We start from the raw sequence: 13,124 nt of genomic DNA on the forward strand, positions 1-13,124 counted from the left end.
AAACAGAAACAAATACAGCCATATTTCTTTACAACTCCTTGCAGTCAACCTCTGGGGTTAAATGATGTTATGGGTAGAGTGAAAACTTTCTACACGTTTTGCATAATGGCACCCATGTGTGCTGAGTTGGGCGTGCGCGTCTGTGCATGTGTGCTTACGTGTGTGGTTTTCACATACCCAGTTCACTCCCTGCTAACATCTTACCTGCCACTGGTTTCCTGTCTGACCGGGCATATAAGGGGCTGGGAGGCTCCGAAGGCTGTTCTTCACAAGGGAGCCCCCGAGAGGGTTTCCCATGTCCCCGGAGGGGGAGTCAGCGGCTAAGGCCATGGAGTACTGCGGGTAGTTGTACAGGTTGTTGTAGTAAGGGAACAGAGACGGCTGGTAGAAGCTGCTGTAGTAGGTGGAGTCGGAAACGAAGTCAGGTGTGTTCTCCACATGCCCTCTGCTGGTGACAGCAGGAATATCCTGGATGACCACCCGGCCCTCTACTAAGAAAAAACAGAAAGAAAGAAAAAAACAACATGGTATTAATATGGGGGCCTACAGAACTTCACCTCTAAACCTTGCCAACGTATGGCCTTCCTCCTCAAGATCCGCAGAGCTTTAGACCAAGGCACCTGGGCATGCTGCAGCTCCTGCGATCGGAATACAGCAGGGTTCCTAAGGCTGGCGTAACTCTGGCGGCACAGCTGGCAGACCCTTGGTGATTATTTTTACTGAGAATACCAAAAACATTTTAGGCAGGGGTCATTTTAATCACATAAAGCCTGACCAGGTCTAACTTCTACCTAGACATTCCTATCCTAATGTCAAGAAATTAGAGATCAAATCTAGTTAACTTGGCTGTCTGCAACAGTCTTACAACAAAATTAACTGTATTTCACTTTAAATAAAGTAATAAAAAATCCTAGTGCCCTTTCTATGTGTATGTCCACACAGATATATCCGAGAGCCAAAGCAAGAGGCTAAGAGTTTAAGAAAACACTGCTTCCTTCACTTCCTTCTAACCGTTGATACTGAATCCTGAAGTCTGGACAATGGTATAGACCCTGGGAGACAAACTTCTGTAAAAGGTCAGTTAGTAACTATTTTAGGCTTTGTGGCCATTCCTCTGCAGAATGTACAGGCTGCTGCGTGGTTGTGTTGCAATAAAACTTTATTCACAAACACAGGCAGTGGGCCAAAGTGATCCGCAGGCTGAAGTTTGCCGACCCAGGGTCTAGATGTTAAGCTGTCAATTCCAATAAACAACTGAATGGACTCCTAAGTCATCTCTCCAATAGACATTTATTAAACAATGTTCTAAGAGTTGGCCAAGTGCCTAAAATGGCTGCAAGGTATCAGGTTGCCCCTGCCCACTGGGAGTCTACAGTATAGGATGGACGACGGGATTACAAATTATAACAAGGACGCTCATACAGGAATACCCATAAACTTTTATGGAAACTCAAAGGCTGGAAAGATGACATGCAACCTAGAAAGGAATTACAGAGACCGTCATAGAAAAAAACTGCACCTGCGTTGTACTTTAAAAGAGGAGCAGGAAATAGGTGAAAATGAGAAAAAGAGAGTACTGAGAACAGGGCAGCAAAGACAAAGGGATGGAAGCAGGAAAGTGGGAGGGGAACTTGGGAGTGATGGACAGGGCTGTCGCGTTAAGAATTGTGAAAAGGGCAAAAGAGGGCCAGTCTGACAGGCGGGCTGCAGCCAGGCGAGGGGAAGCCTCAGGCCAGCTCTCTGAACTCTTTCCAGGCTGTGGTGGGAACCACTGAGGATATCTGAGCAAGGAGCACAGAGGATCAGAGCTGTGCTTTGGAGTGGTTCAACTGATGGCAATTCTTAAGACAAGCAAAGGGAAGAGAACCCAGAGGCAGGGAGAGCCACCAGGCAGCCACTGAAGCAGTCAGGGAGAGACTCAGCAGACTGCAAATACCAGACACGGGGGGGAGATGAGCTCAAGAGAACTGCAGGACTGAGGGGCATCAGGACGCGAGACGCAGGAAAAGCCAAAGAGGAAGAGCAGGAGGCCTGGGGTGGCAGCAGAGATGCAGGTGGTAAGTCTGCTTCATCATGCCAAGGGGCCAGAGGGGCACGGACATGGGGGAGAGGAGCCAGGCCGAGAAACTCGAAACCTGCGCTCATGAGAGAGGCTGAGGTTAGAAGCTGAGATCCAGGAGTCACCACCGGGAGATGCTGGCTGCATCCGGGAAGAGGAGGGAGCTGTTACGGAAGCGTATGTTCTGAAAGGAGAAAAGAGCGCCAAGGCCAGAACCCTGGAGAATGGAGGAGAGAACGCAAGGCCACAGAGGACAAATTCGACAGGGAAGGCAGAGGGGCAGGCTGAAGTGTCGACCCGGCTAAGAGATCAAGCAAAATTAGTTCTGGAAAAGACCCATAGAGGGCTGGGTCTTTAGGGCCCTGTGGTTTTAGCACAGTGTTGGAGAAGCAGAAGCCTTCGAGAGAAAAAGGAGCAAGTGAGCAATGAGGAAGCAGATGAATACGGTGAGGAGCCTTCTCTCTGATGGTGAACAGCCTTCTGTCTGGTCGGAAGGGACGACCCAGTGAGCAGCGCTGCCGTGCATCCCCCGTGCTGAGCACACTGCGGGACACCTGGGGGTAAATATTTGCAGAAGGGATCAATGAACAGTGTTTTTTCAAGTAGCCTGTCATCAAAATAAATACGAGGAAAAACTAGAAGCTCCAGGGAGTAATAAGATATTGTTATTTCATTTTTAAAACACAGAGAAGGGCTGAACACACATAGGCAGGGAGAAGCCTGTGGAGAGAAATTCCCAGGACTAGCAACACGTGGCCCAGAGCAGGTGCTCAGAAAGTGTCCTCTGACTGAATGTGGGGAAGGCATGACTACACGTGCATGCTCTGGAAGGTTTGGGAGAGATCTACAACAAAATGTGTTTCTACAGCCTCATTTTATAGTCTGCACTGAAGTCTCTTTTCTCTGACGGGGTAGCAAGTCCGTCCACCTCAGGCTCCTGGCGATGCACTGTCAGGGCCACTCTCTTTATACATCTCTTTCCTTTCTTCTCTCCTCCTCTTCCCAGCTAACAAGATGAAAAGTTCCAATTCCATCCCTCTACCTGTGTCAGGAGAAGGCACCTGCAATTCTTTCCTCCTGAACTTTCCCACTGGTCTATCTCTTATTTTAAACACCAAGGTAGTGGCAAAATAGATGGTTTTCTGTATCTAACTCTTTTGTTTTCAATGTCATGTCTTTATGTTAACCTGATTACAAAAGCAATACAAGTTTCACAAAAAATAATAAGTTATATAGTTATTTAAATCAGAAAAGGAATGAGTGACATACTCTTACCACCCAGTCATAAGCATTAGTGGGACATCCGTATACAATCTCATAGGCATTTAGGAAGGCATTGTAGACGTTCATCCCCATCCCTGCAGTTGAAAAACACTGGATAGCCCTAGGGCCTGCCCTTCAAAAGCAAGCTTCTTGATAAAGAAAACAAAATACAGTAGGAGGCAAAGAATGAAACAGAAACCCAAAGACACGAGCATTCTCAGATCAGGACACAGGTTCATGAATTTCTACATCATAACTTTAGTCAGGACCATTAATCAGGCCTCAGTTTACCCAGAAACAAAATGTTGTCAGTCAGAATCCTCAAAGTACCAAGAGCATGGCTTCAATAAATTTCAGAGTAAACCTCAAATAAAATGCTACATCAGGTCAAAGCAAGGATTTGTTTTGCTACAGATGACTGTAATTAATTAAAATGCGATCACTTTTCTACTTACCCATATTTTATTCCCTCTTTCAAATTATAATGACCTTTAAGAATAAATTAAGATATATGTTGGAAAAGTTTCGATTCATACTAGCATTTAAATAAACAATAAAAATCATTTGAGCTTTATGAGTAAATGCCTAAATATTTTAGACTCTTTAAATGTTTAAGCACTCTCAAAAAGTGACATTTTAAAAAGCACTAGGAGAGGGCACCCATTCCAGGGACATGTGGAACTACCAAATGCTTATTTTATAAACCACCAAACCGTATTTTAAAGCTCCAAATTAAAATTCCTGGTCAATGTTCAAAACATCTTTATGCCTCCCAGCCTTTATGTGCGTGCTACCAGTAAGTGGAAATTTCCCAAGGCTGAAATAAACATCCATCAAATTATGTGTCTAATCCAGTGGTGCTCAGAGTGTGGTCCTTGAATCAGTGGCATTGGCATCACCTGGGAATTTGTAGAAATGGATATTCTCGGACCCACCCCAGACCCACTGAATCAGAAACTCTGAGGGCTGGCCCAGCAACCTGAGTTACAACAAAGCCTTCAGTAGGTTCTGATGTGCTCAAAAGATGGAGAACCACTAGTTTAAAGATTCAAAGCAACTGCTCTATAAATTATCCCTAAAAATATGTGACTCCTGACTGCATTATTGTGACAGCCCTGACTGGCTACCAAGTAAGAGCATACAAATGAATTCCACTGAATAAAGACGTTGGGCTTCTACAGAAATCTCTGCAGAGCTTGGATCACAAGCTGTGGGTACTGTGTGTATACTGCTGCCAGATGGTTCTGATTTTCATGGCTCACACCCAGGCTTTCTTCATTTATTCTAACCACAAAAGCTTAATTCACCCTTTCAAGTGCTAGTATAGTGACAAACTATACTATTCCTCATAAGGCTTCTGGACTATCAAGAGGAGCAGGTAATGCAGAAATCATTTACTCTTGATCATAAGGTGTTTTTTTTGTTTAGTGTGGCCGATTTAAGAAAAAATTTTTTGTTTATGTGGACCATTTTTTTTAAGTCTTTATTGAATTTGTTACAGTATTGCTCCTGTTTTAAATGTTTTGGTTTTTTTTGGCCTCGAGGCATGTGGGATCTTAGCTCCCCAACCAGGGATCGAACCCGCACCCCCTGCATTGGAAGGCCTGGACCGCCAGGGAAATCCCCTTAAGGTGTATTTTGGTACTTATATTTGATTACTTCATTATTTATCATATAACAACTGTCCAAAGCTTTGCTCTAGACATTGTAAAAGGCAGAAAGAAATATTCAAAATGTTTCATTTCTTCTTAAGAGGGTCCCATCTATTTGGGAAAATTAGGTGTAGACCGAGACTCCTACAAGTAATGATCCAATGGCCACGATGACAGTATAGGCAGATGTCACCATCAGCAAAGGCAGTGGAGACGTGAGTCAGGATGGAGGTGATTCAGAGATGGTCAGGAGGGTGGCGAGGCAATCGAGAGAGGAGAATAATATCAACAGGATAATGCAGGAGGAAAAGGACAAGATGTGTTCCAGGGACAGTGACCAGATGAGCCTGGCTGGAGTGTAGAGGTCACGTCAGGGGACAGCAGATGCTGAGACTGGAAACTTACTTTTGGGACAAACTGTGCAAGGCCTTGCATGTGAATCCCAGCCAAGGGCTTCTGGTTGCCCCTCAAGCTCTAGGGAGTCGATGAGTTTTCAAAGCAAGGGAGTAACATAAAAATGTTTTAGGAAAATCAGTCTGATGCAAGCACAAAAGAAGGATCTAGAATAAGGATGCAGAAGAACAGACTAGGCTAGAACAGTCTCTTCTAGATATGTACGTGGTCTATAGACTAGAATGGAGAGGCTCTTTAAATTCTCCAGGCCAGAAGAGGTAACTATAAGCTCGCACAGGGAGCCTGCAGTAAAGGGAAAAAAGGAACGGCATGAAAATTACTGGCATGCCTGGTTTTCTGGGAATCCCCCTTCAAACAACCACGTTACACTACTAACACCTGTCATCCAGGGACCAGGGAGGCCGCCCAGCTCCCCTTTCAGGGCCTTGCTCCACTGCTGAGTGATCATGCTTTACTCACTCCAGTTTGAGAAGGAACATGTAGCTCTCACCCAGAGTAAGAATACAAGCAGGATGTGCCATCTCTCTAACCTCTGCTACAGCAGAATTCCCCAAAGAGTAACTGGAGACAGTCTCTTCACCACTGAGCTTGTAAGTCACGCTAAGTGTCACTATAAACTGACTATAAACCTGAAAGATTTCCAACTCACAAGCCACAAAATATATAAAGCATACAAAATTTGAAATAGGATGTGTGTGTGTGTGTGTGTACTTTAAACCACAAGGCCAGTATGACTAACTACAAAGACCAGAGCAGTATACTGAAAAGCAAACACCTTAATGAGTCTGCTGAAAATTCTTAAGCTGGGTCTCACTCTTTATTTTTCTAGAATAAAAACTGGTCAAGGTGACTTAACAATGATATTTATAATAAGAGAAAGTACAGTGGCACTGTTCCAGGAAAATGGGGTTGCTCCTTAACAGGAATTATCAACCCCTAAGTCCTCTGCCAAGATGCAAATGAAAGCACGAAGCCAGCTGTTTTAAGTGTTGTTACTTATGACTGGAATAGTCCTAATGTCTGCTGTAAGGAAGAAAGATCAGCAGGTTTGGATTCAACAGCTAAGAAAGGAAGCAGTGCCCAGAGAAGTATGTTATCTGGAAAAATGACCAGCAGCAATCATCCAACAGAGACGTTTGCAGAGACGTTGCCTATAGAATCGATGTCTTCTTATTGCAATGGTCTGATTTGCGGCTCTGTACATTTATTTACCTTCAACACGTCCCATTCTTTGATAAGGCTTCCCAATCCCTCTGCTACTTTTTTTTTTGCACTAACATATGCAGCGTGAAATATGATTCACTCCTTCCTGAGAGATCAATACCCACACATGATAAATACCCTTATTGATCCTGCAGTGTTATATGCTGGTCTCTGGGCCCATGGCATATTAATAGTGGTTAACCAGTCATTCATTTTAAGGTATGCGAAGGTTTTTTCTCCCACTCTTGTCTGGTGTCAAGATCCCCAGAGTTGTTGCACTTTGTGTCCTTTATGTGCAAACCTGAAGCCATACTCCCTTTTCAACGACAAAACCAAACCCCCCAGTTTTCTATATGAAAGATCACATAGGAAACCAAAATTTATGATTCACAGAGATCTCAAGTAAGTGGTAGATTTATGTGTACTGGGTTTTATTTTTCTTCATAACCCCATCCCTTGCATGGTGCCTGTCCTACTTAGCTTCTAGTTTTAAGTGTTAAGCAGGCAGAATTGTGCACTGCTACGTCCAAGATCTCAAAATTACCCACCAGCTACTAACATGTTTTGCTGAGTGGTAGGAAGGTACAGCAAAAGTACAAGTCATTGTCCCCATTCTTTTTTTTTTTTAAGGAAAATTAAGGACTTAAGAAAAGACAATGTTGTTTGATGACATGTCATGGAATCTGGAGGAGACAGTGGGGTGCTGCTCGCTGGAACAAGTTGGAACAAGGTGGCTTCCTCAGCTACCTGTTTTTTTGTTTTTTTTTTGCGGTACGCGGGCCTCTCACTGTTGTGGCCTCTCCCGTTGTGGAGCACAGGCTCCGGACGCGCAGGCTCAGCGGCCACGGCTCACGGGCCCAGCCGCTCCGCGGCATGCGGGATCTTCCCGGACCAGGGCACGAACGCTTGTCCCCTGCATTGGCAGGCGGACTCTCAACCACTGCGCCACCAGGGAAGCCCTCAGCTCCCTGCTTTTAAGCAGTCTTCACTGCAGGGCAACCCTATGTCCAGACTAATCAGCTCCTGATATTTCCTAGATTTAGGGAAAACTGAGCAATCAGCCTCAGGACTCTTCCCCTACAAGGGAAAGAACCCAAAGGGAGACGCTGATACATGGGGAGAAAAGTCGGTCTGTGAGCTGATGCTGGCCCCTTGGAGCACTCGTCCAACTCCAAGAAGAAAAGCTCACCATCCTGACCAAGGGATTGGGTGGGTTTTCCGAGCTAAAACAGAGCTAGCGCAGGAGAGGCCTGATGACTGAGGCAACAGCGTGCCTACTGTTCACACCACTAAGTGTCGACCGTGATGGTGGACGAGGGGCATCATCACAGCTGCCACCTTCCCCTGATTCCGGAGAAACAACTCATGTTCAGAGCACTGAGCACTAAACTTACTGAGCGCCTATGTGTGCGAGGCAACCTGCCGCACTGTGGGGGACAAAGACCTACTCCTTGACGCTGCAAGGCCCAGCAGTAAGGGGGGATTCTGAAACACACACACAGAAGGAGAGACTGACTAAGGCTATGGGAAAACACAAAAATTGTGTGGCCAGGAGGGCGAAATTAAGTCCAGCCTTCAAAGCACAAGTTCTGCTGATGCTGGCTCATTAACATCACTCTCCACTCTCAACCACAAGGCAGAGAATATGTTACAGCCCATTTCTCCTCTTTCCCAAGGAATTTTTTTTAATGTAATTTGATCCTGGAGGAATGCGTCAAGGTCACTTTTCTTTGTAGGGTGAAGGCTTTGCATAACAAAGTGAACCTGAGGTTGGCCTTTAAAACCCAGAGTGGCTTGTTTCAAAGGTGTGTGAAAGTCAGTGTGGGATGCAAAGAGATCTGGGGGAGACCAAAAGGTGGGGGGAGGGAGGGAGAGAAACAGAGAGAAAGAGAGAGAGATGAGCATGACCAGATCAAAGAAAACAAGCAAGAGATATGGAGGACGATGGAGAAAATAAAGCAATTCAGGCCTCCCAAAGGAGCTGCCGAGATTTGAAACATGCTGCCCCGCGGCCACTGAGAAGCTCAGTGAGTAACAAGCACATCTATTGTGTGCAGCAGCTCCCAAAGTGCTGGGCAGGGAATGCCCAGAATATAAGCAAAAGCCTAACCCTGCCCTAAAGGAGCTTTCTCTCTGTGTTGATGAAGAGCAAGGGAGAATTTAAGGGATCAGAGAAGGTTTTCCTGGTAGAAGACTTTTAAACAAAGGAGGAGAAAGGGCTTCCCCGGTGGCGCAGTGGTTGAGAGTCCGCCTTCCGATGCAGGAATGCGGGTTCGTGCCCCGGTCTGGGAAGATCCCACATGCTGCGGAGTGGCTGGGCCCGTGAGCCATGGCCGCTGAGCCTGCGCGTCTGGAGCCTGTGCTCCACAACGGGAGAGGCCACAACAGTGAGAGGCCCACGTACCACAAAAAAAAAAAAAAAAAGACAAAGCTGGAGTGGCAATTCTCATATCTGACAAAATAGACTTTAAAACAAAGACTATTACAAGAGACAAAGAAGGACATTACTTAATGATCAAGGGATCAATCCAAGAAGAAGATACAACAATTGTAAATATTTATGCAACACAGGAGCACCTCAATACATAAGGCAAATACCAACAGCCATAAAAGGGGAAATCGAAAGTAATACAATCGCAGTAGGGGACTTTAACACCCCACTCTCACCAATGGACAGATCATCCAAAAGGAAAATAAATAAGGAAACACAAGCTTTAAATGATACATTAAACAAGATGGACTTAATTGATATTTATAGGACATTCCATCCAAAAAAAAAACAGAATACACATTCTCCTCAAGTGCTCACGCAACATTCTCCAGGATAGATCGTATCTTGGGTCACAAATCAAGCCTTGGTAAATTTAAGAAAACTGAAATCGTATCAAGTATCTTTTCTGACCACAACGCTATGAGACTAGATATCAATTACAGGAAAAAATCTGTAAAAAATACAAACGCATGGAAGCTAAACAATACACTACTTAATAACCAAGAGGTCACTGAAGAAATCACAGAGGAAATCAAAAAGTACCTAGAAACAAATGACAATGAAAACATGATGACCCAAAACCTATGGGATGCAGCAAAAGCAGTTCTAAGAGGGAAGTTTATAGCAATACAATCCTACCTTAAGAAACAAGAAATATCTCAAATAAACAACCTAAATTTACACCCAAAGCAATTAGAGAATGAAGAACAAAAAAATCCCAAAGTTAGAAGGAAAGAAATCATAAAGATCAGATCAGAAATAAATGAAAAAGAAATGAAGGAAACGATAGCAAAGATCAATAAAACTAAAAGCTGGTTCTTTGAGAAGATAAACAAAATTGATAAACCATTAGCCAGACTCATCAAGAAAAAAAGGGAGAAGACTCAAATCAATAGAATTAGAAATGAAAAAGGAGGAGTAACAACTGACACTGCAGAAATACAAAGGATCATGAGAGATTATTACAAGCAACTATATGCCAATAAAAATGGACAACTTGAAAGAAATGAACAAATCCTTAAAAATGCACAACCTTCCGAGACTGACCCAGGAAGGAATAGAAAATATGAACAGACCAATCACAAGCACTGAAATTGAAACTGTGATTAAAAATCTTCCAGCAAACAAAAGCCCAGGACCAGATGGCTTCACAGGCAAATTCTTTTTTTTTTTTTTCGTGGTACGCAGGCCTCTCACTGTTGTGGCCTCTCTCGTTGCGGAGCAGGCTCCGGACGCGCGGGCTCAGCGGCCATGGCTCAGGGGCCCAGGAGCTCCGCGGCATGTGGGATCTTCCCGGACTGGGGCACGAGCCCGTGTACCCTGCATTGGCAGGTGGACTCTCAACCACTGCGCCACCAGGGAAGCCCCACAGGCAAATTCTATCAAACATTTAGAGAAGTGCTAACACCTATGCTTCTCAAACTCTTCCAAAATATAGCAGAGGGAGGAACACTCCCAAACTCATTCTATGAGGCCACCATCACCCAGATATCAAAACCAGACAAAGATGTCACAAAGAAAACTGCAGGCCAATATCACTGATGAACATAGATGCAAAAATCCTCCACAAAATACTAGCAAACAGAATCCAACAGCACATTAAAAGGATCATACACCATGATCAAGTGGGCTTTAGCCCAGGAATGCAAGGATTCTTCAATATATGCAAATCAATCAATGTGACACACCATATTAACAAATTGAAGGAGAAAAACCATATGATCATCTCAATAGATGCAGAGAAAGCTTTCAACAAAATTCAACACCCATTTATGATAAAAAACCTCCAGAAAGTAGGCATAGAGGGAACTTTCCTCAACATAATACAGGTCATATATGACAAACCCCCAGCCAACATTGTTCTCAATGGTGAAAAACTGAAACCATTTCCACTAAGATCAGGAATAAGACAAGGTTGCCCACTCTCACCACTATTATTCAACCTAGTTTTGGAAGTTTTAGCCACAGCAATCAGAGAATAAAAAGAAATAAAAGGAATCCAATTTGGAAAAGAAGAAGTAAAGCTGTCACTGTTTACAGATGACATGATACTACTATACATAGAGAATCCTAAAGATGCTACCAGAAAACTACTAGAGCTAATCAATGAATTTGGTAAAGTAGCAGGATATCAAATTAATGCACAGAAATCTCTTGCATTCGTATACACTAATGATGAAAAATCTGAAAGTGAAATTAAGAAAACACTCCCATTTACCACTGCAACAAAAGAATAAAATATCTAGGAATAAAACTATCTAAGGAGACAAAAGACCTGTATGCAGAAAATTATAAGACACTGATGAAAGAAATTAAAGATGATACAAATAGATGGAGAGATAATACCATGTTCTTGGATTGGAAGAATCAACATTGTGAAAATTACTCTACTACCCAAAGCAATCTACAGATTCAATGCAATCCCTATCAAACTACCACTGGCATTTTTCACAGAACTAGGACAAAAAATTTCACAATTTGTATGGAAACACAAAAGACCCCGAATAGCCAAAGCAATCTTGAGAAAGAAAAAAGGAGCTGGAGGAATCAGGCTCCCTGAGTTCAGACTATACTACAAAGCTATAGTAATCAAAGACAGTATAGTACTGGCACAAAAACAGAAATATAGATAAATGGAACAGGATAGGAAGCCCAGAGATAAACCCACGTACATATGGTCACCTTATCTTTGATAAAGGAGGCAAGAATATACAGTGGAGAAAAGACAGCCTCTTCAATAAGTGGTGCTGGGAAAACTGGACAGCTACATGTAAAAGAATGAAATTAAAACACTCCCTAAGACCATATACAAAAATAAACTCCAAATGGATTAAAGACCCTACTGTAAGGCCAGACACTATCAAACTCTTAGAAGGAAACATAGGCAGAACACTCTATGACATTAATCACAGCAAGATCCTTTTTGACCCACCTCTTAGAGAAATGGAAATCAAAGCAAAAATAAACAAATGGGACCTAATGAAACTTAAAAGCTTTAGCAAAGAAAAGGAAACCATAAACAAGACAAAAAGACAACCCTCAGAATGGGAGAAAATGTTTGCAAATGAAGCAACTGACAAAGGATTAATCTCCAAAACTTACAAGCAGCTCATTCAGCTCAATATCAAAAAAAACAAACAACCCAATCCAAAAATGGGCAGAAAACCTAAATAGACATTTCTCCAAAGAAGATACACAGATTACCAACAAACACATGCAAGAATGCTCAGCATCATTAATCATTAGAGACATGCAAATCAAAACTACAATGAGATATCATCTCACACCAATTCGAATGGCCATCATCAAAACATCTACAAACACATTGTAAAGAAATTATACTCCAATAAACATGTTAAAACATTTTTTTTTAATCTACAAACAATAAATGCTGGAGAGGGTGTGGAGAAAAAGGAACCCTGTTGCACTGTTGGTGGGAATGTAAAACTGATACAGCCTTAAAAAACTAAAAATAGAACTACCATATGACCCAGCAATTCCACTACTGGGCATATACCCTGAGAAAACCATAGTTCAAAAAGAGTCATGTACCACAATGTTCACTGCAGTTCTATTTACAATAGCCAGGACATGGAAGCAACCTAAGTGTCCATCAACAGATGAATGGATAAAGAAGATATGGCACATACATACAATGGAATATTACTCAGCCATAAAAAGAAATGAAATTGAGTTATTTGTAGTGAGGTGGATGGACCTAGAGCCTGTCCTACAAAGTGAAGTAAGTCCGAAAGAGAAAAACAAATACCATATGCTAACACATATATATGGAATCTAAAAAAAAAAAATTGTTCTGAAGAACCTAGGGGCAGGACAGGAATAAAGATGCAGACACGTAGAGAATGGACTAGAGGACACGGGCCGGGGAATGGTAAGCTGTGACAAAGCGTGAGAGAGGCATGGACATATATACACTACCAAACGTAAAATAGATAGCTAGTGGGAAGCAGCCACATAGCACAGGAAGATCAGCTCAGTGCTTTGTGACCACCTAGAGGGGTGGGATAGGGAGGGAGGGAGG

At 43.1% G+C, this 13,124-nt stretch overlaps 1 protein-coding gene across 1 annotated transcript in view; it reads right to left on the reverse strand.

Annotated features, from left to right (window-relative positions):
* The window catches only part of DMRT1 (doublesex and mab-3 related transcription factor 1), a gene marked incomplete at both ends in the record, with an annotated part of 110,423 nt that overhangs the window by 70,439 nt on the left and 26,860 nt on the right, over nucleotides 1–13,124 (reverse strand). Inside the window, one exon of the mRNA XM_081237054.1 lies at nucleotides 205–491. Coding sequence (XP_081093180.1) covers nucleotides 205–491 — 287 coding nt within the window. The remainder of the gene's footprint in view (nucleotides 1–204; nucleotides 492–13,124) is intronic.

This window comes from Mesoplodon bidens (assembly GCF_964165515.1).
Source record: "Mesoplodon bidens genome assembly, chromosome: 6".
Taxonomy (NCBI): Eukaryota; Metazoa; Chordata; class Mammalia; order Artiodactyla; family Ziphiidae; genus Mesoplodon; species Mesoplodon bidens.